At 45.1% G+C, this 15,673-nt stretch overlaps 1 protein-coding gene across 5 annotated transcripts in view; it reads left to right on the top strand.

Annotated features, from left to right (window-relative positions):
- LOC141249024 (ecto-ADP-ribosyltransferase 5-like) overlaps positions 1-15,163 on the top strand; it is a 37,031-nt gene extending 21,868 nt beyond the window's left edge. For all 5 annotated transcript variants that reach the window (XM_073669523.1, XM_073669526.1, XM_073669520.1 and 2 more), the window contains exon 6: positions 14,824-15,163. In XM_073669523.1, the coding sequence (XP_073525624.1) occupies positions 14,824-14,921 (98 nt within the window). In that variant the 3' untranslated portion in view covers positions 14,922-15,163. The remainder of the gene's footprint in view (positions 1-14,823) is intronic.
- Positions 15,164-15,673: the final 510 nt, after the last annotated feature.

The following is a 15,673-nucleotide window of genomic DNA, read 5'->3' as shown; positions in this document are numbered from 1 at the left end:
AAAAGTCCGCAAGAAAAAAGCCCACAGGAAAAAAGCCCGCAGGAAAAAAGCCGGCAGGAAAAAAGCACACAGGAAAAATGCCCACAGGAAAAATTCCCACAGGAAAAAAGCCCACAGGAAAAAAGCCCACAGGAAAAATGCCCGCAGGAAAAAAGCCCACAGGAAAAATGCCCACAGGAAAAAAGCCCACAGCCATGAAAGCCCAAAGCTATGAATGCCCAAAGGAAATTTGCCCACAAAGACAAAATAACAACAGTTTATTAAAGAGGGCTAAGGCTGAATTCACATACGGAAATTGGGCACATGTCGGTACAGCCTGGATCACACTGTACACTGGTTGCGGAGCAATATATTTCCTATTACTAGTCGGGGGAGGGTGTGGGGGTGATAATAACATTATATCGGTATAGCCAAGGTCACACTGTACACAGGCTCCGGAGCCAGGGGCGTACATAGAAATCATGGGGCCCATAGCAGAAGTTTTAATTGGGCTACCCCATCAAAAATAAAAAATGTATTAATATTTAACGGGGTCCCAGAAGAGCAGATCTCACAACTTTCCAGCCTTTACATAGTAATTTTCCTCCTACTGAAGCCATGGGTTCCCTTTCATTGCCCCCATAAAGTATGATGCCAACAATAGTGCCCCCCAAACACAGTTTGATACCCCAACAGTGACTTCCTCCGCAGCGCCCTCCACATGCACAGTATAATGACCCTACTGTACCCCACCTCAACTCCGCTGGCAAAGTATGGTGACCTCAACACAATATGATCCCTCAACTGTGACCCCCCCCCACCGCCCTCCATGTAGTATAATGGGCCTACATACAGTATAATGACTCCACACTGTATAATAGCCCACACAAGCCCTCCACACAGTATGATGGACCCCACACAAACCTTCACATTGTATAATTGCTTGCATACAGTATAATGGCCCCCACATAGCCCTCCAAATATTATAATGGCCCCCATATAGCCCTCCAAATATAATAGCCCTCACTTAGCCCTCCATATTATATAATGGACCCCATAGTCCTTCATGAAGCATAGTGCACTCTATAATCCTTCCTTATAGTATACTGAACTCCATAGTCCATGATACGGTATAATGCACTCCCCATAGTCCTCAATATAGTATAATACACTCCCCATAGTCATCCATGTAGTATAATGCACTCCACATAGTCCCCGATATAGTATACTGCACTCCCCATTGTCCTCCATATAGTATAATGCACCCCATAGTCCTCCATATAGTATAATGCACTCCCCATAGTCCTCCATATAGTATAATGCACTCCCCATAGTCCTCCATATAATATAATGCACTTCTCATAGTCCTCCATATAGTATAATGCACCCCATAGTCCTCCATATAGTATAATGCACACCATAGTCCTCCATACAGTATAATACACTCCCCATAGTCCTCCATATAGTATAATGCACACCATAGTCCTCCATACAGTATAATACACTCCCCATATTCCTCAATATAGTTCAATGCACATCCCATAGTCCTCCATATAGTATAATGCACTCCACATAGTCTTCCATATAGTATAATACACTCCCCATACTCCTCCATATAGTATAATGCACTTCCCATAGCCCTCCATACAGTATAATGCACACCCCATAGTCCTCCATATAGTACAATACACTCCCCATAGCCTTCCATATAGTATAATACACTCCCCATAGTCATCCATATAGTATAATACACTCCCCATAGTCCTCCATATAGTATAATACACTCCCCATAGTTCTCTATACAGTATAATACACTCCCATAGTCCTCCATATAGTATAACACACTCCCCATAGTCCTCAATATAGTATAATGCACTCCCCATAGTCCTCCATATAGGATAATGCACCCCACAGTCCTCTATATAGTATAATGCACTCCCCATAGTCCTCCATGTAGTATAATACACTCCAGATAGTCCTCCATATAGTAGAATACACTCCCCATAGTCCTCCATATAGTAGAACACACTCCCCATAGTCCTCCATACAGTATAATGCACTTCCCATAGTCCTTTATATAGTATAATACACTCCCCATAGTCATCCATGTAGTATAATGCACCCCCTATAGTCCTCCATATAGTATAATGCACTCTTCATAGTCCTCCATACAGTATAATGCATCCTTAAAGTCCGCCATATAGCTTAATGCACTCCCCATAGTCCTCCATATAGTATAATGCACCCCCTATAGTCCTCCATATAGTACAATGCACTCCCCATAGTCCTCCATACAGTATAATGCACTCCCCATAGTCCTCCATATAGTATAATACACTCCCCATAACCTTCCATATAGTATAATACACTCCCCATAGTCGTCCATATAGTATAATACACTCCCCATAGTCCTCCATATAGTATAATACACTCCCCATAGTTCTCTATACAGTATAATACAATCCCATAGTCCTCCATATAGTATAACACACTCCCCATAGTCCTCAATATAGTATAATGCACTCCCCATAGTCCTCCATATAGGATAATGCACCCCACAGTCCTCTATATAGTATAATGCACTCCCCATAGTCCTCCATGTAGTATAATACACTCCAGATAGTCCTCCATATAGTATAATACACTCCCCATAGTCCTCCATATAGTATAATACACTCCCCATAGTCCCCCATACAGTATAATGCACTTCCCATAGTCCTTTATATAGTATAATACACTCCTCATAGTCATCCATGTAGTATAATACACTCCCCATAGCCCTCCATATAGTATAATGCACTCTTCATAGTCCTCCATACAGTATAATGCATCCTTATAGTCCGCCATATAGTATAATGCACTCCCCATAGTCCTCCATATAGTATAATGCACTCCCCATAGTCCTCTATACAGTATAATGCACTCCCCATAGTCCTCCATATAGTATAATACACTCCCCATAGTCCTCCATACAGTATAATGCACTTCCCATAGTCCTTTATATAGTATAATACACTCCCCATAGTCATCCATGTAGTATACTGCACCCCCTATAGTCCTCCATATAGTATAATGCACTATTCATAGTCCTCCATACAGTAAAATGCATCCTTATAGTCCGCCATATAGCTTAATGCACTCCCCATAGTCCTCCATATAGTATAATGCACCCCCTATAGTCCTCCATATAGTACAATGCACTCCCCATAGTCCTCCATACAGTATAATGCACTCCCCATAGTCCTCCATATAGTATAATACACTCCCCATAGTCCTCCAAATAGTATTGTGAGGGTCGTGATGACATTCCACTTGTCCTCCAGTCACTCCAAATTCAAACTATGAGCATGGGTCAACCATTCAAAGAATGAGTCAGACAACAAGCTGGTTCAAGCTCAGAGCATGCTCAGAAGGCTACTACAGACAACGTCCTCAGCAATGTTCTGTGTTTATTTTTTATATGCACAAACCTAAATACACTACATAATGGGGAGGGAAAAGGGGTTGTCCGGGGCGGGGTAAGCCATGAAAGTCCAGTGTCTGGCCACTCCTGATTGGTCCTCATCTCCTTATCTCAGTCTCTGGGCAGATATTGCAGCCGTCAGCTTATAATCTTGTTTCGTTTCTCTGAAATAAGTCTTGGCAACACTGGAACTGTCTTAGTTTAAGTTTCGATTTGAGTATTACGTAGCAAGGAAAGCTTATTGTTATAGGACACAAAATGGTGGTTAGTACATTAGCAAAAAAGCGTATAGAAACTTACAAGAATATAAAAGTGGAAATATATATATTCTCTTTTTCCCCGACATTCCCCCCTAAACACTAAGCTTTCCCTTGCTTCGGGGCCTTTGAGACTGTCCATGTGTGGGGAGAGGGGAGGTGGATTTCTTCACCCAATCATCTTAGAAGCTGCCCCCTTATGGGACGCCCCCAGACAATCGAGCCCTATCCTGGGTGACACATGGAGTTCTCCCAACTGATCCTAAACTGAATCTTTCAATTGAACTTTGTTATGGGGGGGGTCTGGTCAGTCCTCCATACAGTATAATACACTCCCCATATTCCTCAATATAGTTCAATGCACATCCCATAGTCCTCCATATAGTATAATGCACTCCACATAGTCTTCCATATAGTATAATACACTCCCCATACTCCTCCATATAGTATAATGCACTTCCCATAGCCCTCCATACAGTATAATGCACACCCCATAGTCCTCCATATAGTACAATACACTCCCCATAGCCTTCCATATAGTATAATACACTCCCCATAGTCATCCATATAGTATAATACACTCCCCATAGTCCTCCATATAGTATAATACAGTCCCCATAGTTCTCTATACAGTATAATACACTCCCATAGTCCTCCATATAGTATAACACACTCCCCATAGTCCTCAATATAGTATAATGCACTCCCCATAGTCCTCCATATAGGATAATGCACCCCACAGTCCTCTATATAGTATAATGCACTCCCCATAGTCCTCCATGTAGTATAATACACTCCAGATAGTCCTCCATATAGTATAATACACTCCCCATAGTCCTCCATATAGTAGAACACACTCCCCATAGTCCCCCATACAGTATAATACACTTCCCATAGTCCTTTATATAATATAATACACTCCTCATAGTCATCCATGTAGTATAATGCACTCCCCATAGCCCTCCATATAGTATAATGCACTCTTCATAGTCCTCCATACAGTATAATGCATCCTTATAGTCCGCCATATAGTATAATGCACTCCCCATAGTCCTCCATATAGTATAATGCACTCCCCATAGTCCTCCATACAGTATAATGCACTCCCCATAGTCCTCCATATAGTATAATACACTCCCCATAGTCCTCCATACAGTATAATGCACTTCCCATAGTCCTTTATATAGTATAATACACTCCCCATAGTCATCCATGTAGTATAATGCACCCCCTATAGTCCTCCATATAGTATAATGCACTCTTCATAGTCCTCCATACAGTATAATGCATCCTTATAGTCCGCCATATAGCTTAATGCACTCCCCATAGTCCTCCATATAGTATAATGCACCCCCTATAGTCCTCCATATAGTACAATGCACTCCCCATAGTCCTCCATACAGTATAATGCACTCCCCATAGTCCTCCATATAGTATAATACACTCCCCATAACCTTCCATATAGTATAATACACTCCCCATAGTCGTCCATATAGTATAATACACTCCCCATAGTCCTCCATATAGTATAATACACTCCCCATAGTTCTCTATACAGTATAATACAATCCCATAGTCCTCCATATAGTATAACACACTCCCCATAGTCCTCAATATAGTATAATGCACTCCCCATAGTCCTCCATATAGGATAATGCACCCCACAGTCCTCTATATAGTATAATGCACTCCCCATAGTCCTCCATGTAGTATAATACACTCCAGATAGTCCTCCATATAGTATAATACACTCCCCATAGTCCTCCATATAGTATAATACACTCCCCATAGTCCCCCATACAGTATAATGCACTTCCCATAGTCCTTTATATAGTATAATACACTCCTCATAGTCATCCATGTAGTATAATACACTCCCCATAGCCCTCCATATAGTATAATGCACTCTTCATAGTCCTCCATACAGTATAATGCATCCTTATAGTCCGCCATATAGTATAATGCACTCCCCATAGTCCTCCATATAGTATAATGCACTCCCCATAGTCCTCTATACAGTATAATGCACTCCCCATAGTCCTCCATATAGTATAATACACTCCCCATAGTCCTCCATACAGTATAATGCACTTCCCATAGTCCTTTATATAGTATAATACACTCCCCATAGTCATCCATGTAGTATACTGCACCCCCTATAGTCCTCCATATAGTATAATGCACTATTCATAGTCCTCCATACAGTAAAATGCATCCTTATAGTCCGCCATATAGTTTAATGCACTCCCCATAGTCCTCCATATAGTATAATGCACCCCCTATAGTCCTCCATATAGTACAATGCACTCCCCATAGTCCTCCATACAGTATAATGCACTCCCCATAGTCCTCCATGTAGTATAATACACTCCCCATAGTCCTCCAAATAGTATTGTGAGGGTCGTGATGACATTCCACTTGTCCTCCAGTCACTCCAAATTCAAACTATGAGCATGGGTCAACCATTCAAAGAATGAGTCAGACAACAAGCTGGTTCAAGCTCAGAGCATGCTCAGAAGGCTACTACAGACAACGTCCTCAGCAATGTTCTGTGTTTATTTTTTACATGCACAAACCTAAATACACTACATAATGGGGAGGGAAAAGGGGTTGTCCGGGGCGGGGTAAGCCATGAAAGTCCAGTGTCTGGCCACTCCTGATTGGTCCTCATCTCCTTATCTCAGTCTCTGGGCAGATATTGCAGCCGTCAGCTTATAATCTTGTTTCGTTTCTCTGAAATAAGTCTTGGCAACACTGGAACTGTCTTAGTTTAAGTTTCGATTTGAGTATTACGTAGCAAGGAAAGCTTATTGTTATAGGACACAAAATGGTGGTTAGTACATTAGCAAAAAAGCGTATAGAAACTTACAAGAATATAAAAGTGGAAATATATATATTCTCTTTTTCCCCGACATTCCCCCCTAAACACTAAGCTTTCCCTTGCTTCGGGGCCTTTGAGACTGTCCATGTGTGGGGAGAGGGGAGGTGGATTTCTTCACCCAATCATCTTAGAAGCTGCCCCCTTATGGGACGCCCCCAGACAATCGAGCCCTATCCTGGGTGACACATGGAGTTCTCCCAACTGATCCTAAACTGAATCTTTCAATTGAACTTTGTTATGGGGGGGGTCTGGTCAGACTTGTTCAAAGAAGTGTATTTCTCCATATCTTCTCTTGATTCAGAAAGGTCCCGGAGGTTGGGACAGCATTGGTTATAACTTTCCTGTATAAGGGGACTATGCAGCACAGGACCACCAGGCCCAATACTAATAGACCTCCCATTACTAGACAAACTTGTTGGAGGAATCCCTTGAGCCCTCCCAACCAACTTGAGAAAAAGGAGGTATCTACCCCTGTGTGGTAGCTGTCCACCCTGGGACAGACAGTAAGCATATGGAAAGGATATAGAAGAAGGTAGTCATCTTTTATAGACTCGTTCTGTCTCTCTTGCAGTGGGAGGCGTGAATCCAGGTGCTCTTGCCCTCAAGCTTCAGAGCCGTCAGGGTGGTGAGAAGCACAGTGTACGGTCCCTCGAACCGCGGCTGGAGGCAGTCTTTCCGAACAAACTTCTTCACATACACTAGATCGCCTGGGATGAAATCATGTACTGCATCACCTGTAGATTCTGGGAGAGAAGTAGATACTGGAGAGCGGGTGTTAGTCAATTCTCTAGACAGAGCAATCACAAATTTTACCACTCTATCATGTGTTTCAGACAACTCTTGGGGCCTAATCTCTCCTATCTTGGGTGGGGTCCTAAACAAAATTTTATAGGGAGTCAGCCCATGTTTGGCCTGAGGAGTGTGTGTGATATGATACAATACTATGGGGAGTAGGTCGGGCCAGGGGAGGGGATGATCTTGGGTCATTTTCAAGAGCTGGGTCTTGAGGGTGGAATTCATTCTCTCCACTTTGCCTGAACTGGCAGGATGGTATGGAGTGTGGAGGCCCAAATCTGTTCCCAACATGTTCCAGAGTTCTTCGTAGATATTTGCTGTGAAAGCTGGTCCTTGATCCGATTCTATGACTTGGGGAACTCCAAATCTGCAGGCAATTTCGGTGATCAGTTTCTTGGCAGTCATGTTGACAACCTGGTAGGCCTCGGGCCAGGCTGAGAACATATCCACGGCTACCAAAACGTACTCCTATTTTCCTGCTTTAGGCATTTGGATATGGTCGACTTGTATTCTCTGCCAAGGGTAGTCTGGTTTAGCCAGGTGTTGGAGAGGGACCCGTGCCGTACACGTTGGGTTGCAGGTAGCGCAGACAGAGCAGGATTTTGAGTACACAGTCACAGTGGAAGAGATTCCGGGTGCAAAGTACAGTTTCTTGATACATGCCAAAGCTTGATTCTTTCCTCTGTGTGTAGGCCCGTGAGCCCATGCTGCCACAGCTGAGTACATGCGTCTAGGCAAGCAAGGCTTCCCATCCACTTGGTAAAGAGTCGAGTTGACCTTTGAATCTTTGCGACCTGCCAGCACGGCTCCTGCCGCTTTCCATTGCTTGACTTCTTCAGTGGGGGGTCTTCCTTTGTTCCTCACACAATTTTTCTTCAGGCATCCTGACCCCCCTGGATTCCACTCGTGTCTCCGCTGGACTTGTATGGTCTTCCGCCGGCTGTTCTTTGGCCCTTGCTCTAGTGAGCGCCACAGCTACGGTTTGCAGGGTTTCTCCCATCTCTTCTTCCTTTTCCTGCCACTTTGATGACACATTCTCCACTGCTGCAGTCTTGGCTGCTTGGTCAGCTAGGTGGTTGCCCCTGGCTTCTCTGGATTCTAGTCTTCCATGAGCCTTGACCTTCATAACAGCAACCTGAATGGGTAGTTCCAGGGCCTTCATTAGGGCCTTAATCCATGAGGCATGTTTCACTGGTGTACCTGCAGCTGTGATGAATCCTCTAGACTTTCACAAGAGTCCAGAATCATTGCAAATTCCATGTCCATACCTGGAATCGGTATATATATATATTCGCCTTTGTTCCTGCTGCCAGGTGGCAGGCCTCTGTGAGAGCCACAAGTTCAGCTTCTTGTGCAGACATGTATGGTGGTAGAGCTTCAGCCTTCAGAACTGTTAGGTCTGTTGTGACAGCATATCCCGTGTGGAACTTCCCTTGAGGGTCTGCGAAACGGGATCCATCAGTCCATAGGTGCATGGCAGGGTGTGCGAGCGGATATGCCACCATATTCTCTGGAGCAGAAGTCTCTTCCTGCAAAATTTTTATACAATCATGAGGTTCCACCAATGGACCTTCACCCTCTTCACCTTCCCCCCTAGAAGGTGGAAACAAAGTGGCAGGATTGATAGTCAGACATCTGGTAAATGTTATATTGGAGGGCAACAATAGGGAACACTGCAGCCGCAGGTGTCTTTGGTTGGTTAGATGTTTCGGAGATGTTTGTTGCAGAACGGCTGAGAGATCATGGCCAAGGACGATATCAGCTGACTTGTCAAGGAGAATGTGAGCAGCGTGGACCGCCTTAAGGCACGTGGGGGTATTTCGGGCGACAGGGTCCAGGCGGGCTGAGTAGTAGCCCAAAGGCCGATACTTATGATCATAACGTTGTGCTAGAACTCCAGAGGCATGACCTTCCGATTCCGAGACAAAAAGGTGAAATGGCTGAGTATAGTCTGGTAAGCCCAAGGCCGGGGCAGAGACAACAGCCTGTTTAAAGCGGTCAAAACATAATCTGTGTTGATGAGAAACACGTGGATCTTCAGCATGAAGCCAAACCGAGCCTTCATTTTTGAGACAGTCGTACAGAGGTTGCATGAGCTTTGAGGCATCAGGGATCCATTGCCTGCAGTAAGTGATGAGACCAAGGAAAGTCTGCATAGCGGAATAGGTAGTTGGGAAGGTGATATCCATGATGGCTTGTTTTCTTTCTTCAGTCAGATATCTAGCACTTTGTGATATACAATGTCCGAGGAAAATGACCTTGGGCAGACACCATTGGACTTTGCCTTTCGAGACTTTACAGTTAGCTGAGTGAAGAAACCAGAGAAGGGATGCTGACATCTCTGGCAAATTTTCTTCAGTGCCACAGAGTAAAGGATCATTCACATACTGTAGAAAGGTGACCTGAGGGTTCTCTTGAACCCATGGCTCCAGTATAGACTTCATAGAATGAGTGAATTGGTTAGGAGAGTTCTGGGCTCCTTGTAAGGTGAAGGCAGAAAGAAACCACGAATCTTCGTGTAAGGGTATACTGAAGAAGGCGTTGGCCAGATCTAACACCGTAAACAAGGTGGCCGTTGGAGGCACCTGAGACAAAAGGGTGTTTGGGTTAGGTACCTCTGGAGTTTCTAAAATGGTAGCTGCATTGACGGCTCTGAGATCCTGAACCAACCGGTATCTTGGAGGCTCTCCCGGAGCGGTTTTCTTTTTTACAGAAAAGAGGGGTGTATTGCATGGAGATACACATCTGACAAGGACTCCTGATTCCAGGAGGGAAGCGACTTGGGTACCCAAGCTTTGTTCTTGTGCAGCCTTGAGGGGGTATTGTGGCAACCGTGGGTACCTGTGTCCAGGCTTGAGGTATACTCGGACCGGGGGAACTTGCAGGAGACCGACGTCCTCTGGCCCACTGGACCACAGAGAGTGAGGGAACTGTGAGGTTGTATGGTCATCATCATGAGAGGGAAGGCTTTAAGAACACAGCGGTCTTCAGTCCCTTGTTCTGAATGAGGGTCCCGCAAAAGAAGCTCCATACCATGGTTTCCGAAGGTAATTGTTGCCTTCATCCGCTCTAAGAGATCGGCTCCCAACAGATTGATAGGGCAAGTTTCAGTGACCAAGAATCTTGTGAGTACTCCGGTGAACGGTCCTGTAGACACAGGGACTGTGAGTGGAGAGGAAATATGTTGGCCTTCCACCCCAACACAGATGAGGGTATCCGGTGATAGGGATACAGAAGGAGGGAGCTGTGCAGAGGAAATGACAGATGTGGCCGCCCCAGTGTCCACCAGGAACTCCAGTGGTTGATGGTCCACCTGTAAAGTGACAGTCCCACAGGCGGCCGTGAGATGCGTAGCCGGGAAAGTGGACACTGGTTGACCGAGCCGTCATTGGCGTGGATGAGATGGTTCACGGGAAGGTCCATGGTTGTGTGGACCGTCACGGAACGACCGGTCATGGTACTGTCTGCGAGTTGGACAGTCTCTGAGGATGTGGTTAAGGCTACCACACTCCCAACACAACATTCGTCCTTCAGGATCACGAGATGGTCTTTTGTTTCTGGATGGTCCCCTGTCATCTCTTCTGTCTTGTCTTCTATATGTGGGAGGAGTATCATCACCTGTGCCTTTAACCATTACCCACTTGATTCCATGTTGGTTGCCAGGGGGTAGGTAGCTTTCATGAGCTTAATATACCATGGCAGGTGCGGCTTTCTTCTTTGACTTAGTATCTTTTTCCATTTTTAGCATTGATTTTTGGAAAGCTTTAACGAAGTCCACTGCGTCGTTGAAAGAAGAAGAACGAATCTCGGGCCGTACTCTCAGGACTTCATCTCTGAGAGCGTCTTGTAGGCCATCTACTAGGGCCTGAACCTTGACGTGAAAACTGTATCCGAGATCCTCAAAATGCATGCTGAGTCTTGCAGCATATCTTTCCACAGATTCATCAGGGTCTTGTTGAACATCTTGTATAGACCCAGCTTGATCTGACAAGTGATTCTGAGCCCAGGCCTTTAACTGTTTCATGTATTCTAGGCCGGATTCATACATACTAAGGGATCCTGCTTTTATGGAATCCATGGCCTTTTGAAAGCTCTCCGTTTTCGGCTAAGTGAGCCTGGCATTCTGCAGCCAGAGTAGAACCAGCAGCAAGGGAAATTTTGCGAGCCAATCCTCCAGCATGGCTCATACAGGTGTTTGCAGGGTTGACTATGGCCCCCACCCAATATGTAAGGATGTCACCATAGCCTATTGACAGAGTGACAGGGCGTCCTGATGGGTCTACTAGATTCCGGGAGCGGCAGGGGTCCCAGACTTCTGAGGGGCTGGGGGGTGGTGCTCTTTCAGCAGTTGCTTGGAGCAAGGGCCGGAGTACGGGTAATGGATATGGGGTGGAGGATGCCATAGGAGACGTATGGGGTAAAGGAGTGGGGGGGGGGCTGGAGTATCTTGAGCCCATCCCTCATCTGGCTCCGTATCGTCTTGAGTAACAGTATGTTGGCGGAGGGAGAGCAGTCTGGCCTGAAATTCTGGGGGGGTTGAGGAGGATATCCCCAGGGTTGTGGGTGACTCCCATAGGAAACAGGGGAAGCGTCTCAGCATCGTGGACTGGAGCAGAGGGTGTCACATTAGTTTCAGATGGGTGCTCTGGGACTGCGGGCTTTTCCACCTGTGCTGGTGGCTGGTAATATGCACCGGACGGATCTAGTAGTGGATATAGGCCGGATTGGGGCTTTCCGGGCCTCCCACAACAAGTAAGAGGTGTAGCAAGATGGCCGTGGGAGGGAGGAGTTAGAGTGGAAGTGGGAATGTTCTTGGAAGCAGGCTGGGCATCGTGCCATGGGCGGCCCCCCCCTGCACCATCTACTCTAAGATGTGCATGAGCCTGGTGTAGAAATCCTCACCCAACTTTCCCAACTTCTGTGTAACACATTGTTTCCAAACTGAAGACTAAAGCCTGCCTGTACTGGATAAGCTTATCATGTTCTACAAATTCCTAACATTCTTCTTGCCTTCCCGTAACTCCACTAATTGGCTTAACTCCCACAGCAGCATTCCGCAACTTACGAAATCTTTCAAATTTGAATATACACAACATTTTCTTATAGAATGCAATGATCTGTCGCGACTCAGATCACTGGTGCAGCCGACAGGTCGCCACCCGTCAGTGTAGAGTACCTCTCAATACACTGATAAGATAGAGAGTACCTCTCAATCTATCCCTTCCCTAACCTTGAATGGCGACTTTACAGTACGACTCACCACGGCACCCTGACTGACAGCAGAACCCCTCCTTATGAGGTTTCTCTGTATAAGACGAAGAGCACCTCTCAATCCGTCTTCTTTCCTACCACGGCACCACCCGTCAGTGTAGAGTACCTCTCAATACACTGATGAGATAGAGAGTACACCTCTCAATCTATCTCCTTTCCTAACCTTGACTTTACAGCAGTCTCTGTGTTAGACGAAGAGCACCTCTCAATTCGTCACAGATCCTTTCTCCCTTACACTACAATTCAGGAATGCTTTGAAACTTCGACTATCAGTTACGGGAGGCAGCTATCTAAAGAAAGTTCAGTGACCGGAGGAGGAGGAGGTGGTGTGCACACGAGCACGCGCAGGCATGCGACGTCACTCGGTTTAACACTTGCTGGTTCAGGACGTGGTGCGGGACGCCCAAGGTCTCACCACTCGACCGGTCACCCACCCAGATCCATCCTGACAATCCCACAGGAACCGCTGCGGCTGACACACAGGCAAGTGAGACATATAAAATACATCTCAACTTACCGTGTTCGATGGAGGTTGATCAGGCCTCAAATTCAGCCACCGCGGTCACCACCAGGGAAGTCAGCAATATGGGTCCGGGAGGGCGGCGTACCGCTAGCCACGCCCCACGTTGGGCGCCATTTGTGAGGGTCGTGATGACATTCCACTTGTCCTCCAGTCACTCCAAATTCAAACTATGAGCATGGGTCAACCATTCAAAGAATGAGTCAGACAACAAGCTGGTTCAAGCTCAGAGCATGCTCAGAAGGCTACTACAGACAACGTCCTCAGCAATGTTCTGTGTTTATTTTTTACATGCACAAACCTAAATACACTACATAATGGGGAGGGAAAAGGGGTTGTCCGGGGCGGGGTAAGCCATGAAAGTCCAGTGTCTGGCCACTCCTGATTGGTCCTCATCTCCTTATCTCTGTCTCTGGGCAGATATTGCAGCCGTCAGCTTATAATCTTGTTTCGTTTCTCTGAAATAAGTCTTGGCAACACTGAAACTGTCTTAGTTTAAGTTTCGATTTGAGTATTACGTAGCAAGGAAAGCTTATTGTTATAGGACACAAAATGGTGGTTAGTACATTAGCAAAAAAGCGTATAGAAACTTACAAGAATATAAAAGTGGAAATATATATATTCTCTTTTTCCCCGACAGTATAATACACTCCCCATAGTCGTCCATATAGTATAATACACTCCCCATAGTCCTCCATATAGTATAATACACTCCCCATAGTTCTCTATACAATATAATACACTCCCATATTCCTCCATATAGTATAACACACTCCCCATAGTCCTCAATATAGTATAATGCACTCCCCATTGTCCTCCATATAGGATAATGCACCCCACAGTCCTCTATATAGTATAATGCACTCCCCATAGTCCTCCATATAGTATAATACACTCCCCATAGTCCTCCATATAGTATAATGCACTCTTCATAGTCCTCCATACAGTATAATGCACTCCATAGTCCTCCATATAGTATAATGCACTCCATAGTCCTCCATACAATATAATATGTTATATAATATGTTAATTTTTGGGTCAATTTGTGTGTTAAAAATGACCTCCCTTGATTTCTAATTTCCTAAATGTCGCTGCCGCGACTGACTGCGCCATCTAAGAGGTTATTCTTTTGTGGTCGGGGAAAGCTCCGATCTCAGCAGTTACTCTCCGGTGACGACTGTATAATGCAGCTGACACCCACGCTGTGTGGAGCAAGATCTGAGCCCGCTCCCCATAGTGATGATGGAAAAGGTGGTGAAAATTTTTGGCCGGCTCACAATCCATCCATAGGTCAAGCTCCTGCCCTTCCAAGCATATCCTTCACCCCCTGATTGTCTCGGTTCTGCTTCCCTGAAACACTCAAATTCTGTTCTATTGACAGAAAAATAAAAAAGTTACGAGTTTTAGAAAATGTTGACACAAATCTAATTTATTTTTAAAAAGGTTTTTTTTCAATTAATAAAACTTAAAAAATACTCTACAAGTTTGGTATCGCCCAATAAAAAATAGATACAAAAATATGTTTATTAAGGTGTTAAACAGGTGTAAAATCTCAGTTTACCCACAGAGCAGACTACAGATGTCAGTAAAGCGATGGTCCTTCCAAAAAGCATATTTTGATATTTTTTAATTCTGTTTTTCTTACTTTGCCTTTCAGTTCTCCCCACAGTAAAGTTCATTGAAAGAGCAACTGTGCCCCTGCTGGTCACTATGAGTATTGCAATCATTACGGTCACAAAGTTTCTGATAAGCTGAAGCCTCGCTATTGATTCTTCAATCATCAGGAGGAAAAAGAAAGATCACAAGTGATGGTCATCAATGGTCACCTTCAGAAGATGGACTACAATGTGGACATCTTCACCTGTCATTGTCACTTTGAATTTTTGTTGCATTTTATAAAATGTAATTTTTACTCAAAAACTAAAATATGTTCTCCATGTAAATGTTCAACATCAAAATTTCACAGCAGATTTTTTTCATAAATAATGTCTTACTTCCCTCGCCCCTGAATTATTATTATTTTATTATTTTTTATTATTAAAGTGCCATTTATTCCATGGTGCTTTACATGTGAAAAAGGGGTATAATACAAGAACAATTACACTAATCTTGAACGAAACGAGTCAGCGACTGGTGCAGGAGGAACGAGGACCCTGCCCGCGAGGGCTCACAATCTACGAGGGATGGGTGAGGATACAGTAGGTGAGGGTAGAGCTGGTCGTGCAGCGGTATGGTGGAGCGAGGACCCTGCCTGCGAGGGCTCACAGTCTACGAGGGATCGGTGAGGATACAGTAGGTGAGGGTAGAGCTGGTCGTGCAGCGGTATGGTGGAGCGAGGACCCTGCCTGCGAGGGCTCACAATCTACAGGGGATGGGTGAGGATACAGTAGGTGAGGGTAGAGCTGGTCGTGCAGCGGTATGGTGGAGCGAGGACCCTGCCCGCGAGGGCTCACAATCTACAAGGGATGGGTGAGGGTACAGTAGGTGAGGGTAGGGCTGGTCGTGCA

This window comes from Phyllobates terribilis, unplaced genomic scaffold (assembly GCF_046119375.1).
Source record: "Phyllobates terribilis strain yellow unplaced genomic scaffold, ASM4611937v1 Scaffold_2__4_contigs__length_985480577, whole genome shotgun sequence".
NCBI classification, from domain to species: domain Eukaryota; kingdom Metazoa; phylum Chordata; class Amphibia; order Anura; family Dendrobatidae; genus Phyllobates; species Phyllobates terribilis.
This window is presented reverse-complemented; position numbering and strand designations above follow the sequence as displayed.